The sequence below is a fragment of the Centruroides sculpturatus genome, unplaced genomic scaffold (genome assembly GCF_000671375.1).
Source record: "Centruroides sculpturatus isolate CEXI.00-Female unplaced genomic scaffold, Cexi_2.0 scaffold344, whole genome shotgun sequence".
Taxonomy (NCBI): domain Eukaryota; kingdom Metazoa; phylum Arthropoda; class Arachnida; order Scorpiones; family Buthidae; genus Centruroides; species Centruroides sculpturatus.
Genome location: NW_019384558.1, coordinates 152,691 through 170,822, shown reverse-complemented (window position 1 = coordinate 170,822; position 18,132 = coordinate 152,691). Strand labels below are relative to the sequence as shown.

General features: G+C 25.1%; 1 protein-coding gene across 1 annotated transcript in view; it reads left to right on the top strand.

Moving 5' to 3' along the window:
• The window catches only part of LOC111623917 (serine/threonine-protein kinase MARK1-like), a 142,254-nt gene that overhangs the window by 101,351 nt on the left and 22,771 nt on the right, over positions 1-18,132 (top strand). Inside the window, exons 16-17 of the mRNA XM_023366649.1 lie at positions 387-582; positions 12,377-12,511. Coding sequence (XP_023222417.1) covers positions 387-582; positions 12,377-12,511 — 331 coding nt within the window. The remainder of the gene's footprint in view (positions 1-386; positions 583-12,376; positions 12,512-18,132) is intronic.

The following is an 18,132-nucleotide window of genomic DNA, read 5'->3' as shown; positions in this document are numbered from 1 at the left end:
TCAGTTTCTCCTACAGTTATTTATTCGAAGTTTCTTAAAGTAATTAATTATTTAGAATAATATTATAATAAGAAAAACGTAGTTCTGATGATGATGATGATGATGCCACAATCTATTCTCGAGATAAACTGATAAAATTCTTTGTGGCGTTTTGTCCAAACGGTAGTGTTTTTCTATTCTCTTTCGTCGCCTGTTCTAATCGAATTCATTTTTTATAATTGTTGTATACTGATATATATATATATATATGTATCAGTAACATAGACCTTGCAAAAGCATATAATTTTTGTTGCAGGTTGTCTGCAAGAAATTACAATACTTTATATTTATGTTAACATCATTAATTAATTAATTCACTAAATTTAAATATCATTTGTTCATTTTAGGTTCTACTCCAACCAGTGGTAGTAGTCCATCAAAAGTTATTGGTTCTGGTCGTAAACCAACTGGAAGCACTTCCTCAACTATTTCATCTAGTGGTACAAAAGGAACATTTAGTAGTATACCACGAAGGAATACGTATAATTATTCAGAAAATAAAGCATGCTCAACTGAAAGAACACAAAATACAGATACTCCAAGGTCAGTTTTTCATTCTTATTTAACATCTGATTTATGTACATTATTAGGTCATTAATAAATTTATATTCTTTTATGTTGTAAACTTTTATTTTAAATTAGTAAATATTTTGATTTTGATTTTATGAAATCAGTTTTTGAAAATATTATTTAACTTTTAAAGTGATATATTTAAAATATATTTGTAACTGTTAGAAACTCTTTCACAAAAGCAAATTTGAGACATTGTACTTTTAGTTACAAATGTCAATCTTAGAGTATCAGTTTAGTTTTTCAACTGTAAAATCTTTGAATTTATGACTAATTACTTAATTTTAAAATTATTTATAGGAAATTTGTGTAATGCTCTCTGTTCAGAATTTTCATTTTGTTGTTGTTTGATCAGCATCTATGAATTTTACTGTTTGCTCAATTTTCATTTCAGAAAAATTAAAAGAAATGAGTGCTCTGAATTCAATTACTATTCTGCTTATTGGCATTCAGACAATTTTTAAATTTATATGTATTTATAAAGTCTTTCATTAAAAAATTGGTTTGATTCTAATAAAATTCACTTACTAGTTAGAAACTATTTGAAAATAAATGTTTTTTAATTAATTTTCTTGGATATATTATATTCATGTTTGCATGCATCATAAAATAATATGTCTTAAGAAATTAAGATTATTTATGTATGTAAATATTGATAAAACACAAATTAGTAGTAATAAAATGTGTTATTCTTGAAAAATGACTAAATAACAGTCATCTAAGACGACAGCTGTAGGCTTCTGCCTTAGCTAAAACTATATGTTGATATTTATGGAAAGAAATCTCTATAGACTATAATTATGTAAATAGAAGTTAACATTAACCAGTTTCTAGTAATAAAAAAAAGATTACATTTTTACTAACATTAGAACTTTTATAGAAATATAGGGTTTTTTGTTTCATTCAATTAATGAAGTGAAGTCTTTGCAACATAATAGTAATCTTTAGCAACAAGCAGCACTAAGTTTATAACTATTGGTTATTTTTGAGAAAAATGCTATTTTATTTGAAAAATGAAAATCCTTTAAAAAAATTGTAAATGAAACATTTGTAGAGTAATTGAGTAAAAAAGTTTTATTTGTGATCTCATTTTGCCTCAAATAAAAAATACTAAAAACAAATTACTTTTAGCTATTATTTAAACAAATTCAAAATTGTGAGGGGCTAAGCTGTGGATACGGAGTGGTAAGACTCTTGTACCACTTAATCAGCAACTGTTCTCTAGAATAGCCCTCTGTTTGTCTAAAAGAATGGCTTTAACTAATATGTTAATTTAAATCAGAATTTGATGATCACGTAATCACCTTTTCCTTACGTCAGGATTCCCGACACCAGTTAATCACTTTTATTTTATACGCGGATTAACACGCATTATCCCTAAATTTGTGAATATCTAACATTAATATTAAAGAAGCCATATTTATATAACAAATCAAAATATAAAATTATACAAAATTTATGAATCTAAACCTAATCTTAATTCTAATTCTTAACCTAAGATTATCTCTAAACCTAATGCGTGAGAGAGAGTTTACAACAATCTATCAGAGTTCATATTACCTTCTTCTTTAGGTCTTTCGTATCTATTTCTATATCTATTTGAGGGTCTTCTTCCTTTCTTGATTATTTCTCTTCTAATATTTTCTAGGAGAGTTCTTTTAAATCTCTTGTATACTTCAAATGTGGTACTCTTTCATAAGACAAGATCGTATGACAACCTTTCTTCGATGGACTGCCTCTATCATATGGCGAGCTTCTTTTTCAGTATGGCAAACCTCTTTTCGACGGACTGCTTTATCGTATATAGGATTTCTCTGTATGGTAATACCTTTCTTCAATGGACTGCCTCGAATGGCAGGAAATCGTCCCTTTTATTTGCTCTCCAGTAACGTGTGCAAAAACTCGACTCATCATGAGTTGGCCTGGGAAAGGAAATCAACTTCCTTTCAAAATCGGAAGCTTTTCTGTTTTTTTTTTTTTTTTTTTTAGAAACTTCATTGAAGTTGAAAAATATTAATTTCTCTTATTTTTTCTAATCTTTCCTTCAACTTGTTATTTTGATTAAAATGACCCTCTCCTAAATTTCCATATTCTCACATATTGTTTAAACAAATTAAAAAAATGCTTTTTGAAAAAAGGAATTTGTTATTTTTGCAGATGTGAACATTTTAGGTTTTTATTGTTTGAATGAGTATCTGATAAATTGCCTATCTATTATAATAAAAATTATAGTGAATACATAATCAATTTTATAAACTTGTAATAGACTTCAAATTTTTAAAATGTATATAATATAGATAGTTTTTAAACTATTACTTTTGTAGCTAACTTTTATTTGATATGTCTAATCAAATATATATATATATATATATAAATTGACCAAAATTAATTTTCTGTTATAAAAAGTAGTATCTCAGATGTTTTTCTGTAATGATAGAAAGTGCTATACAATACTAAAAATAGTTGTTACTAATATACTAACAAGCAGAGTTTCTTAATTGATAACAAGTAAACACTTCTTGTATTACAGTTTTAATGACCTGACAAAATTTATTGATTCCAAAAATAAAATAAAAATACTAATTTAAAATTTTAAAATAACATAGATGCATAAATTAATATACAACTCTTAAAACTAGATGCAAAAAAATAAAAAAAATCAGAATATCTAGCAGCAAAAATTAATTGGGCTGCCATTTTAAAATTGTATACCTATAAATTCTCATTGGTGTCTGTCTGTCTGTCTTCCTTAATCTTGAGAATAGAATTAGATAGATAAAAGTTGAGACCAGAAATAAAAAGCTCGGGAGCTGGAGGCCCCAATTAACTATTTACAAACTTCCAGTTTGAACCAGAAATCACATTATTTCAATTCAAAAATTTTCTCCAGAACAGAGTCAAGTAGATGACTGCCATAACTCTTGTTAACAGAAAAAGTATGATGTACAGGGGCAAGACACTACTAAAATTAACAGCATTGTGCATCAAGAACTAAAATATTGCAGTCTAGCATTAATTGCTCATTTAATAAATAAACTAATGTTTTTGACTATCTTAATCAGTCATCATCAGAAACGTGGATACAAAATTTTATTTTATTTTATTTTTTTTAAATAGTGTTTGTTTGTGAATTATTTTTACACTACATTAATAATACTTTTAAATATTATTATATTAAAATAATTTTAAGATTTTGTCAAGTATATAAAATAAAAAATTTTTTTATTAATAATTTAATAATTAGTTTATTTTATATTTTACAATTTTCAGTACATTCTATTAAATACTAAATAAAGTAATTTTATGCATTTTTTAATTTTAGGATTAAGAATAATCAACTTAAAAAACAATATATCCTGTGCTAAAAAATAAGGAAAACAAAGAATAATTGCAGTTATTAAGTATTCTCTTGCTTAGATTTGAAGGCAAAATTAGTCAGTTCTACCTTAATTAAATTTGTGTAACAGTTCTACTAAATTACAACACAGAAGTGAAGTCAAACAAATATAAAAATAAAAATGATAAGTTGAAATCACACTCGGCATCTTGACTAAATTATCTTTATCTCTAACTAATTCTATTAACTCTCTCTAGGTTACTCAGTTCTTTGTATTCTGTTTGTTCTCCTCACTAATCTCTCATTTCTCAGTTAATCTCCTAATTTTTTAAAGGATGGCTTCACCCAAAAGAAATGCTTTTCTACCTTCCCAACAACTTGACTGAAACACTTTCTTTAATATAGAAATATTACTTTTATTAATGTGTAAATGTTATAGTACAGTATATATTTTTGTTCTAATTTTAAACCTATTTTAGAACAGAGTCATAAAAATGAAGACATTAATTAAAAATATACAATTATAGACTTATTAAAATTAAAAAAGTAACAGGAGAAGAAGAAAATAATTGCATCATATTACTGTTTTTCATTGATCTCAAGAACAAAGTTAGTTAGATGGAAATTGAAATCAGATGTGGAAATCTTAGTGGCTAGAGACACTGATTAACTATATAGAAACTTCTGGTTTAGAGTGATTTCAATTCAAAATTTTCTGGAAATTTTGAATTAAAATCATTCCAAACCAGACTGTTCTCCAGAATAACAGTTAAATAGATGAAAATCAAGACAAGGNTATACAAACTTTACTGCTTTATAATATTAGAATAGATTGAGCCTCCTGTCCATAATCTTTCCATATCTGGTGTCAGCTTTCATCTATCTACAAAAAGATGGACAGACAGACAGATGACAGTGGGAATTTATATATCTACAATTTTTTCAAATTACAGCTCAGTAATAAAAGATGATAAATAAAAATTTAAGAATTTTTAAAAAATTAAAATATTACACTTTAGGATGAAAATTCCTAACTTTAGTAACATTGCATTGCAAGAAAAGACTTCCTTCCATTCATGCACAATTTGTTTTACTTGTTACATGCATGGTTATATAAGACATGTTATGTGAATTTTAAACATTATATTATGTAAAAATAATGTAGCTTATATACATAAAAATAATTTAAAAACCATTTTTCAAACAATTTAATTAAATTTCTTATGAATGTCATATTACAAAATAATTTACTTCTAAATTAATTAATCAACAAATTTTTTTATAATGAATGGTAGTGAATTCATAAAGTGATCTAATTCATTCCAATAATTTGTTTAATATTATATTGTCTAATATTATAGGTAGTTTATTTTGATAATGTTATATGTTTTGAATTACTATGTAATTTGAAATTTTGAAATATTGGACTGTTTATTTTGAAAGTGGTGCAAGTCCATTTTTTTATATTTTTTGAGATGTTTAATTAAAGGTTTTCATTTTAGTTGATTCAAAAATATAAAGTGTACTAAGTTTGGCAATGTTTCTATGAATTTAGAAATATGTAAGTAGATTACATAAATGACTTCTATGTGAATTTAAACTAAACCAATATATTCTTTCTGGGTCGTAAATGAACTCACATCACTCATAATTATCGAACTGTAAAAGTCATTAAATTTCAATTATCTAAAATTAAAATTATCAATTTCACTTGAAATACATTGTGTTTAATTCTGACTTTATTTATAAATAATAACAAAAAATAAAATAGTCGTTTATCCTCAACAATAAAAATATTTACGTATCATTAAACTATTTTATGATAAATTTATAATTAGTATGAACTTATCATTAGATAGTGCTTTTCATTTAGGCTTGTTATGTAGATTTTTTATTCCATCTATTTCCATTTCATCAAATTGTGCTTCTGTTGATAAAATTTGTAGTTTTACTCGTCTTGTAAGGGACTGTTCATAAATGATGTCCACACTGGGAGGGAGGGAAGGAAGGAGTTAATTAAACTGTGGAAAATGGACTTACACCACTTTCATAATCAATGTCATTTTCTGATGAATTTTCAATTGAATAAAGTGTATGATTTTTTTAAAATACTAAGTGTGAATTGTTTATAAATAAAAAGTTTACACTAAATTTTATGTAAATTATGTGATTTATCAATTTTTTTTCCAAAAATGGACTTGTACTACTATCAAAATAAACGGTCCATTTCAAATCTTATTATACCATTTACTAGTATTTTTATTTGATAATTTGAAGTATTATATTAGTTTTTATCTTTAGAAATATCCATATTGCCAGAATGCCTGATTTATAAAACAATGTGTTATATATAAATGTCACAAGACAATCTTACCAACTTAGTTATAAAATGAAATTAAAATAAATAAAATGAAGAGAAAAGAAAGAAAACATCTCATTTAATGCATTTTATGTCCATTATATTATTATTATTATTGTACAGTACATTACCTTGAAATTTTGTTAAAGTTTTTTTATATTTGCAAATTAAAAATGCTTGTTATAATAGAAATTATGACAGACTACATATACAATGAATTCTTGCATAGCATATTTGGTGCAAAATCAAGTAATGCATATCTTTATCATCATTGAGAGGGGGGTTATTTTATATGAAAAATGACCAATTGATACAAAAAGTTCAGATACCTACTAGTATAATTTTATAAAATGCCATTATAGTCTTATTTTTTATAAATTATGCTAGAAAAAGTAATAAAAATAATACAAAATAGTAATGAGCAATTATTTATTGTGATAGAGAAAATTTTTGAATTGAAGTAACATGATTTCTGGTGCAAACTGGAAGTTCATATATAGTTAACTAGCTGTGCTCACAGTTTCGTCCGCATGGAATTCAATTTATGACTATAACAGTCTCAGTAAAAAATCAATATACAAATTTTTATCGCTCTCCCAAAGTATGTCTTTTTATTCAAAAATCACACAAATTTTTATCATTAATTTTTTTAACATTTACATGAAAGTCATGGAAAAATTTTTTAGCATTTTTTGTATTTTTTATATTTTTATTTTATGTTGTACGAGTTTGGACATGTGCACTGTGTATCTTGCCGACCACGCGACTGCACCGCGCGGTTACCTATCTCGTATTCGTATTCATCTTACAAAAAGTTCAGATACCTACTAGTATAATTTTCGCCATCCCTCGCCATCCTCTCTCACCAAAAATATAATGCTTACCTAGATGATATCTTTTAATTTATATGAATGTTTAACGGAATAATATACAGCCTATGTCCACCCTGAAGATCCATTCTAAATATTCATGAAAGAATTTTTGAAATTGGATGAGTAGTTTTGGAGATTACCTCCTACATCCAAACTTTACTGCTTTATAATATTAGAATAGATTGAGCCTCCTGTCCATAATCTTTCCATATCTGGTGTCAGCTTTCATCTATCTACAAAAAGATGGACAGACAGACAGATGACAGTGGGAATTTATATATCTACAATTTTTTCAAATTACAGCTCAGTAATAAAAGATGATAAATAAAAATTTAAGAATTTTTAAAAAATTAAAATATTACACTTTAGGATGAAAATTCCTAACTTTAGTAACATTGCATTGCAAGAAAAGACTTCCTTCCATTCATGCACAATTTGTTTTACTTGTTACATGCATGGTTATATAAGACATGTTATGTGAATTTTAAACATTATATTATGTAAAAATAATGTAGCTTATATACATAAAAATAATTTAAAAACCATTTTTCAAACAATTTAATTAAATTTCTTATGAATGTCATATTACAAAATAATTTACTTCTAAATTAATTAATCAACAAATTTTTTTATAATGAATGGTAGTGAATTCATAAAGTGATCTAATTCATTCCAATAATTTGTTTAATATTATATTGTCTAATATTATAGGTAGTTTATTTTGATAATGTTATATGTTTTGAATTACTATGTAATTTGAAATTTTGAAATATTGGACTGTTTATTTTGAAAGTGGTGCAAGTCCATTTTTTTATATTTTTTGAGATGTTTAATTAAAGGTTTTCATTTTAGTTGATTCAAAAATATAAAGTGTACTAAGTTTGGCAATGTTTCTATGAATTTAGAAATATGTAAGTAGATTACATAAATGACTTCTATGTGAATTTAAACTAAACCAATATATTCTTTCTGGGTCGTAAATGAACTCACATCACTCATAATTATCGAACTGTAAAAGTCATTAAATTTCAATTATCTAAAATTAAAATTATCAATTTCACTTGAAATACATTGTGTTTAATTCTGACTTTATTTATAAATAATAACAAAAAATAAAATAGTCGTTTATCCTCAACAATAAAAATATTTACGTATCATTAAACTATTTTATGATAAATTTATAATTAGTATGAACTTATCATTAGATAGTGCTTTTCATTTAGGCTTGTTATGTAGATTTTTTATTCCATCTATTTCCATTTCATCAAATTGTGCTTCTGTTGATAAAATTTGTAGTTTTACTCGTCTTGTAAGGGACTGTTCATAAATGATGTCCACACTGGGAGGGAGGGAAGGAAGGAGTTAATTAAACTGTGGAAAATGGACTTACACCACTTTCATAATCAATGTCATTTTCTGATGAATTTTCAATTGAATAAAGTGTATGATTTTTTTAAAATACTAAGTGTGAATTGTTTATAAATAAAAAGTTTACACTAAATTTTATGTAAATTATGTGATTTATCAATTTTTTTTCCAAAAATGGACTTGTACTACTATCAAAATAAACGGTCCATTTCATAAATTCAAGTTATCTTTTTTTACAATTAACAATAATAATTATAATAGTTTAATCTAATCTAATGTAATTTTGTAGAAATATTTGTTATTTGTCTAGAAAGTTCAGTAAAATTTGATAATACTAAGAATTTGTTTAATTTATTAAATAAAATAATTTTTATTTAAACTTTATAGCTTATTGTGTTGTTGAAGAAAATTATAGAAAGCATGTTTACAAATTTAAACTGCATGTTTTGATATTTTAAAATTATTGATAATTTTTTCATTTTATTTACTTTAATAAAAATCGCTGAATGCTAATATACTTAATGAATGTTTATGTATTAAAATTTATATTTGTTTGTTTTTGTAGCATTTCCCATATTTTAATAACAGAATAATGTAATCTATGGAATGTTTGTAAAATTGAAATATATAATGTTAAATATTTAAACAAAATTTATACAAAGTATTTAACCAAACATTGACATAAATGTGTTATGGAAAATTTTTATATAATTGAAGGATATTGAAAATAATTATTTTATCAACATATGATGGTTCCTTTAATAAGTAGTACTAACATTGTATAGTTTGATTTAGTTATTAAATTATGATTTATTGTAGTACAGGATGATCAAATTAAAATGGAACTCTAGAACAATGCAGTGTTTGGAAACACTCTGAGTCAGACTTTGAGATTCTGCAAGCTGGTGATGCAACAAACATGGCCAGCTCAGTCACAAAGTCGGACTCTTGGCATTACCAAACTCCTTGTACTACTCACAAGTTTTGTTTTTGTTTCATCTCCCAGTATGATTTGTAAAATGCATAAAATAAAATGTTTGAAAAATAGTACTAATTTGAATTGAGCTTATAAAACATAGTTTACTTATAAAATACTTTGATATTCATCATAAAGCACAGTATTCTTCTGTCCTCTTGAGTATAAGAAAGCATTTTATTACTAACAAAAATTTAGTTGAAAATAATGTCGTAAACACTTTTTTCATCTTTTTATCTTTAAAGAAAATTATTGTCTTGAGAAAATTTCAGTGAAAAAGATGATAAAGAGTTCAAAACATTTTCTGAAAAATTGTGAATTATAGAATTCACTTGGTAACTGTCTGAATAACTGTCTGGTGCTGTTTGTTTGTTTGTTTGTTTGTTTGTGTGTGTGTGTGTGTTTGAATTCCTTATAACTCCTGCAGTTTTTGTCCAATCTAGATGAAATTTTGTTTATATTCATTTTATGTTCTGATAATAAGTATAGGCTACTAATTTTGTATAAATATTAACCATAGAATAAACATGTTATTGATTTCAGATTGGTGATTACACTTACATTGCAGTGACCTCGTTTAGTTCATGTTTGATGAGGAAATTTCTTTTAGGTGGCATTTTTTAATATTTTGGAAATAGTGTATTTTAAATCTGCTTCATTAAATTTAAACTTTAAAAAAAGATAGCCACATTGTATCACTTCTATAACAAATTAAAAAAAAAATTTTTTTATAGTGATCACATGATATTCTACTATAAAATCTGAAGTAATGATCTAACAAGCCCATTATTTAGAAAGTGTTATCACTCATCTAAGTAACATACATACAATTCATCTTTATTTTTATCAATGTGGAATTAAAATGACTCATTATTTTGCCCAAAAAAAAAAATGCCTAGGGAAAAGTGTAAGAGTAAAATTGGTCAGGTAAATTCAAGATCTAAAAGAATAAAACACTCGAGACCACTGAAAGCCATGAAGTCCAACTTGAGCAACATCAAGTAAGAATGGCATTGTCAAGGGCTGCAGAAACAGCATCATGTCAAGCTCAAGCATAAACTACTTAATTTGTAGAAATATTAGCAACTATTCTTGAATTTCTTGAAATATATACTTTTCTCAATTCTTCAATCTCTACTTTCTCATAAAAAGTATTTAGTCATGCTTGATGGAAGAATTTCTAGTTTCTGTATAATATGCCAAATGTCATGTAACTGATGTAATTTATTAAACAAACAGAACACAGCTATGTATACAGAATGCTACTTTTGTTAATACTAGTTAATAATAATATAAACAAACTGCAGGTAAATGGTGTATGTCCAGTGAGAACCTCACAGGTCGCCAAATAGATTTTATAAAAAGTAAAGCAGAATTCTCAAAATGTAACCCTAATTACTTTTAAAGATGATATAGATAAAGATATTATTTTTAAAGAATAATAGTAAGTCATCCAAATCTAGTAGCTTAGAGACCTACAAATATCTCAGTCTGCTACTTATAGCCCAATCTTACAACCCTGAAACTCAGCTGTATTTTATGAGATAAGAGAAAAACGGTAGTCAATTAATAAAGTAACACCCAAAAAGGAGTTACTGTAAAAGAAAAGCAGTGTTGACCAGATTAGAATTGTTCATTTATTATTAATGATATGTCTATTATTATTATTATTATTATTCTGTTATAGTGTAGAAGTACATAAACTTTGATCTAAATGTATGAGTTACTATATACATATCACAGTTCGGACAAAATTTTTACTTCAGATTTCAAAGTAGCCCTATTTTGAGTGAATTAAATTCCTTAGCATATAAATCTATACATCTCCAGCCAGGACAAATAGTTTCAGTTATGAACTAACATGATGTCAAGCTATCTGAGTTCAAATGAACAAGGATTTCCTGTATATTATTATATTACGAAATATTTATTTTCTAAAAAAATGGTTAAGATGGTTAAAAACATGATTATTATTGAAGTTATCTTATAAACATTACTAAATTTAATACAATAGTATAAACATGTGTTCAAATGATTTTAGTCAGGTTTTAGAGATTAATTAGACAATTACAAACTTTTAACTGTAAAAATGATATCACATTTATTCAGAATTAAAATGAATGAAGCAATTGTTTCTGTGGGGGGATTTTTTAAAGATTTATAATCTTTTACATATTACACTATAATATATGTCTAGAATTCAGACTGTTATATGTATATAAATGCTTAACATTTTACACATAACCAAAATTATATATTTATGCTTAAATATGAATTTATATTTGTGATTACATGGATAAAAAGGATAAAGTTTTTGATAAGATTGAAGATAACTGTTATTACAGAAGAATATACAAATAGCAATATTTTTTCTTTATTGAATTACAGGTTTGATTCTTGCTTTTGGTGTTGCTGATTGTGATTATTTTTTGCTTTTGGGAAAATTTGTCAGTTATTATAACATTATCTACTAAATAGCAGTTGAATAAATTTATAATAGTAATCAATCTTGCACACATTTTACATATATAATAATTAATATTAATACTGAACTTAAGTACTAATTTATGAATTTGAATTCAAAAATAATTTTTTAACTTTATAATTTTAAGTTTTTAAAACATTCCATGGATTATTTTAGAAATTTTTTTTTACATTGAATTTTTTCCCAGTATATAATTATAGTTATAGTAATTATTTTTGTAACTAATATGTGATTTTTCTTAATATTAAGATAAAATAATCTTCATAACTTCTTCTAAATTAATTATAACAACATTCTATTTACTAATATTGCCATTTCCAACATGGCTCTTGCTTGCTTGTACAAAATTTCAATACCTAAAACTTTTCAGCAGTAATATCCCTTTGGGGGGTGATGAGATACCAAGCTCAAGACAGAAAGGTCATACGAAGTCTGCATCTGTTTCTTGTACTGGCCGTTCTGAGCTGGCATCTATTGATCCTTCATCTGACCCTCCACGACCAAGGTAGTGTGTGTCTTGTCCTTTTATAATAAATAACTAATATGTAACAGTTCTTATAAAATAAATTAATTTATATCATTTTATCTCATCCAATATAAAAAAAAAGTTATTTAAAAATAATCTTAAAAGGAATTTTAAGGTTCTTAGCCAAAGATTTTAAGATTACTTTTTGATGCATGTACTGTAAACATTAGCATTGCATGAATAACCTTGTATGGTTTCCTCTAGTTCTTGTTTGCATGTTATGTTAAATTTTAACTGTGTGTTTAGAAGCCTTTTTGTTTTTTTCCCTGTATTTTTGGCATTAAATTTTATTTGTGTTTGTGATATTAGTGCATTTAGAATTATTAATAAAATGTTTGCACGTTTAAAGACTGACTGCACCCTAGTAATTTGTTGTCTTAAAATGAACTTTCTAGAAATTGTGTTCTAGTAGTATTGCTATTTTAATTAATGTGTGTAATTTTCATTAAATAGTGAAATCTGTATGAAAGTAATTTCATCATTTTTGAAAAGGAATTATAGTAAAAAAAAATTATATTTTTTGTAAAATCTTACATTTCATATATAATTCTATTTCTACTTTATTGTGTTTAGTAAGGTAAGATTCCTGAAATTTCAAATATTTATAGCTTTTGAGTAATAATAAATATAGCAATGTAAGTAATAATCAAAACCTTTTTAGCAATTCCAATTTAAACTTCTAAAAACAGCAAGCAATGTTCTTTTATTGGAGTATTTTTTAGTGGAGATTTGGTTTAGAATTAAGTCATTTACACAAAGAATTAAAGATTGGTGTTGAATTTCAGTAATGAAAGTGTTATTTTATAGTCAGTCCTATATGTCTCCAGGAATTGATATTTTGAGTAATGACTAGATGTATTAGAATAATTTTTACATTGTTATTGTTTTTTGTGTGTTTTTATGTTTGAAAATGTTTTAAAATGCTGCCTTCAATATTCTTTTAGGTGATTACTAGACTAAACTGTTTGAATTTGTTTTGTAATGGAAAAAATGTTGAGCAAGAATGGAATTTTAAAAATTCTAGGGTTTATCATACTTTATAGCAGTAGAGGACTCTACATATATTGCTGAATATTCATCATTAAACTTGCAAATATAAAGGATACCTCAGTAAAACAATATCCAGTAATACAGTTTATTTTTGATACCATATTTTCACAGATTATCCAGCATGTCGATTTATTTGAGAGATCATGAAATCAGATATTTCTGTGTGGTAAAAACTGGCATGCTGGTTTATCCCAGAGGAATGACTGCATGCCAGTTCAAACGAGGGTTTACATCCTTCTTCAAAGGACTCCCTTTTTGTGAAAAAATGAATGCATTATGTTGCATGGCATCTTGTATAAGCCAGTTTTTATTTTAAAATTGTGAAACACTCAGTATTACATCAAAAACTATGAATATATGTTTAATTTCTGTATCTTTCTTCTTTCTAATGATGCAAAATACTCGTGGAATGTCAAAAGTGCTTTTCTGATGTTTATTGAAATTTGATAAAAAAACAGCAAAAAATAAACATTTCAAATTTCATAAACTTGCTATAAATTATATCAACTTACAGGGTATAACATATCCTTTGTGTGAAATTTGAGGTGGTGATCTAATTTTAAGTCAATCAAATTACAATGTTGTTATTTTAATGTACTGGGAAGAATATTTTCTTTAACATTTATTTAACAACTAATTTTGTTAGATCTGATTAATTTTATTTTTTAGTTGCAGTTTAACTTGCATGCTGATCACTCTGAGGTTTCCAGCATGTTGGTCTTTCCTAGTTATATGCAGCAAAAAATATGGTAAAAAAAAAATGGACTACAAATATTTGGTCATTTCTTATCTGATAAATAAAAAACTGCAACTACATTAGTAAAAATTGTGATTTCCTCCCTGCAATTAGCTACAAAAATGGTTTTTATTTTCTAAATAATTTTTTTTAATGCATATATTATACTCTCTTACCTCTTTAAACACGAGATCATCCAAAATTATCTTTTCCACTCTAGACAAAATCAGTCAAGGAGGACTTTGCTTTACTGTTTTTGCTAAATAAATTTCCCTCAAAACCTGAGGGCTAAAAAGTTTCATCTCCAGGTAAGGTTAGTTGAGGAAATATAGCAACTTAATTTTATATTATAACTGCACAATGACCACCTAAGTGTATGAACAAAACAAATTCATGAAAGTATTTTTATAACTTTTAATTACAATACTATATAGTATAGTAGTTTTGACAAAAACAAAGCAAATATAATTGCAAAAGACTATGAAATCAAAAGTATTAAAATGCCGTATTCCCTTAACACTTATTTCCAGGTACAGAGAAAGAAGAAATTTTCAGAGCTTAGAGTTAATGCACTAAAGAATTTCAAATGCATTTGTTATAATAATCATTCTTTATTATTAATAAATGAATGTATTAGAATCATACTTTATATTTGTTTATAAATTATTGAATTATTATTGTTTGTTTATATATATATATATAAACAAAGAACAATAATTCAATTTTAATGAAGACATCATTCTCATAGTGAAAATATTAATGATAAAAAGTAATGAGTGTTTATATATATACAAACAGTCATTACTTTTTGTCATTAATATTTTCACTATGAGAATGATGTCTTCATTAAAATTTCAAATTATACAAATAAACAGTAAACATTAGTTTGAGGATGCCAATAATTAATAATTACTGTACAGTACTTAGCTAATATTTTGTATCAGACTTTTTGCAATGATCAATACCTTTCCATGTCAGTGCAGATGTTTAAAATATTTAGCAATTAATATATATATTTATTCAGTTTTTTTTTATTTAAAATAAATACAGGTGAATTAATGGATAGATGTGAGATTTTACAATATATATTTGCAGGCTTTATGATGATTAATATACACTGACCTAGGTGGCTCTGCATTATACTCAATCAAATCACATTTGTTGTATAGAACATTTTATTCTTTAATTGTCATTTCTGCTGGATTTTGTGAAATCATTCTAAATATGTATTGTGAGAAATACTCTAAATTCATGTGAAATTTGTTAATAATAATTAGATATTGATAGTATAAGGAAGAAATTGGCACTTATTTGCTTTGATTTATTTTCTAATGAAACATTGGTAATAATAATTATTAAACATTTAACATTAATGATGATTACAAATGAAATTTAGTAGAAAAATATTCAGTTTGAGTAATAATGGACATTTAATTTTTCAATAAAACTATATAATGATCCAAGGTATTTAAAAGTAAATTGTTTTTTTTTTTAAATATCGTCTATTTTGTAATTTTAGTTTTATAAAACCAACACTATTTTATTTTAGATATTTGAAATCAAACAAAAATTATGTTCTACAGTTAAAAAACAATCTGTTCAAGATTTCAAATTTCTTCAGAATGCAGAATGGAAATGTATGGATGTTCTCATTTGAACTTAAGATACAAGATGTTTCTGACAATGAGGCAGAGAAGGCCCAAAAAAATATTTAACCAAATAAAGAGCATTGACTTCTCTGATCTTCTTACAGTTTGTGTTCGTCATGATATTACATGGAGTTGACATTCTCTGAAACTTGTCAAGTATAAGATATTTAAATTTTTTTTTAATTCTTCAATAGCTATGTTTTTTATTATCTAGATAGTTTAATAGTTATAGGTGTCTAATTGATCTATTGTTTAACTTAGACTGTAGAACATATAATTGATTTATATTTTTTTTCTTTTAAAAAATTTAATGCTCATTATAAATATGCTATACATATACATATTTATTTATATATGCAATTACTGAAGGTAATATTGTTTACTTTAACGTAATATAATGATTATAATGAAATATTTAATTATTGCCTAGTTACAGTTGGGCTCAATGCCAAAGATGTTATCAAGATCTTTTTGTTTATAATTTGTTTTTTTGAATTTATTGTTGCAATTAGTACTTATAAGTGGACGTGATTAGGTTAAATTCTGTAATAAAAATATAAATATAGAATTGTTTTTAAGATTATTAATGATTTATATTAGTTAATATTTTCATACAGATTTCACTATGTATTTGTTATATTTACATAGCATATTTTTTGATAATTCTTCATTTCTAAATTTAAGTTTTTATTAAAAACAATATATTTATATACATAAAAATGTTTTTAATATTTTTTATTTGATTGACATGATGTAATAATTCATTGTTATCTAGTAGTGTTTTAAGTAATATTTTTCTCATAATCTCAAAATTTTATAGGTGACTATTTAACTAAATAATTATTTTATTAGTTTACTCATCCAGTTACAGTTTATAGTTAAAATTAACACTGAAATTAGATAAATGTTATACTTTGTTACATTAAAATCGCCTGACATATTTTTTCTTATATATAAACATATTCTTGTCTAAGTTTTTGTTAATAGAAAGTAATCAGATTATATCAGAAAATAATTTGTCAAAATGATTATAGATGCTATATTATTCTGTTGACAAATGATCAAATAAAAATTGGATTAGGTTAATAATGTTAAAAATAAAAAATTAATTTTAAAAAGCAATATCCTATTCCAGTTTTTACTGCTAAGGACAGAAATTTCTGTTTATTTTAAATTTAATTCAATTAAATAATTGAATAGTCTTAAAAAATTCACAATTTGTCATTCAAATTCCAGTGTTTTTGGCATTCTTAATGCCATGCAAGTAATACTGTATGTCATGAGATTACTGTCCCTCAACAGAAACATCTAACATGCTCCATAAAAATAACAATACAAAGATAACAACAAACAAACAAAAATAATTTTGATTGTATATATTATAAAAATTTATTTAAAAAAATATAAGAAAACATACTTACAATATAAAGATTACAGTGGAAAATTATTAAGTAATTTTTTACACTTAAATTTAAAATATATAAAATCAAAAAATAAAAGAGAGACTGCATTTAAAACCATAGTTATGGTACAATAAAAGAAAAACTGTCTAGATAAAGTAAGATGAAAATTAGTTAATGACAAGAAGATAAACTAGCAAGAAATTAGAAAACAAAACGTCTCATAGTTAAGTTAGTGACAGTAGATTAAAATCAGATGCTACAGTGCTAAATAAACTTTTATCTGATCTCAGTTAAATAGCAAATATAGTCATAGATAAAGTTAAAATTTTTCAGACAATGATATAGGTCTATATGACAAACAGTTCTTTTGCAACATTAGAAGAATTACACCATTGTTCCAGAATGTAGCCTTGCTGAATTATTTCTGCAAATATACAAGACAAAACAAAGAAACAATGAGCAAAATATTAATATAAAATATGGATGAAATTAAATCAAACGTATTATATGAGTGATAGTCTGAAAATGGCTTGATGAACATTAGAAAATTAAACTAAATACCCATATAAGAATTATTAATAAAATGCAAAGGAATAAAATGAACCTAAAGTAAATACAGTAGAGCATCGTTTATCCGAATCAATTGGGGACGGGGATTGTTCGGATAACTTATTTTTCGGATAACCAATTATGTACGAAAAAATATATTAATTTATTCCGTGTTGAAATTTTTCTCCATTGCGTGTTGCTTTGCGTTGAATT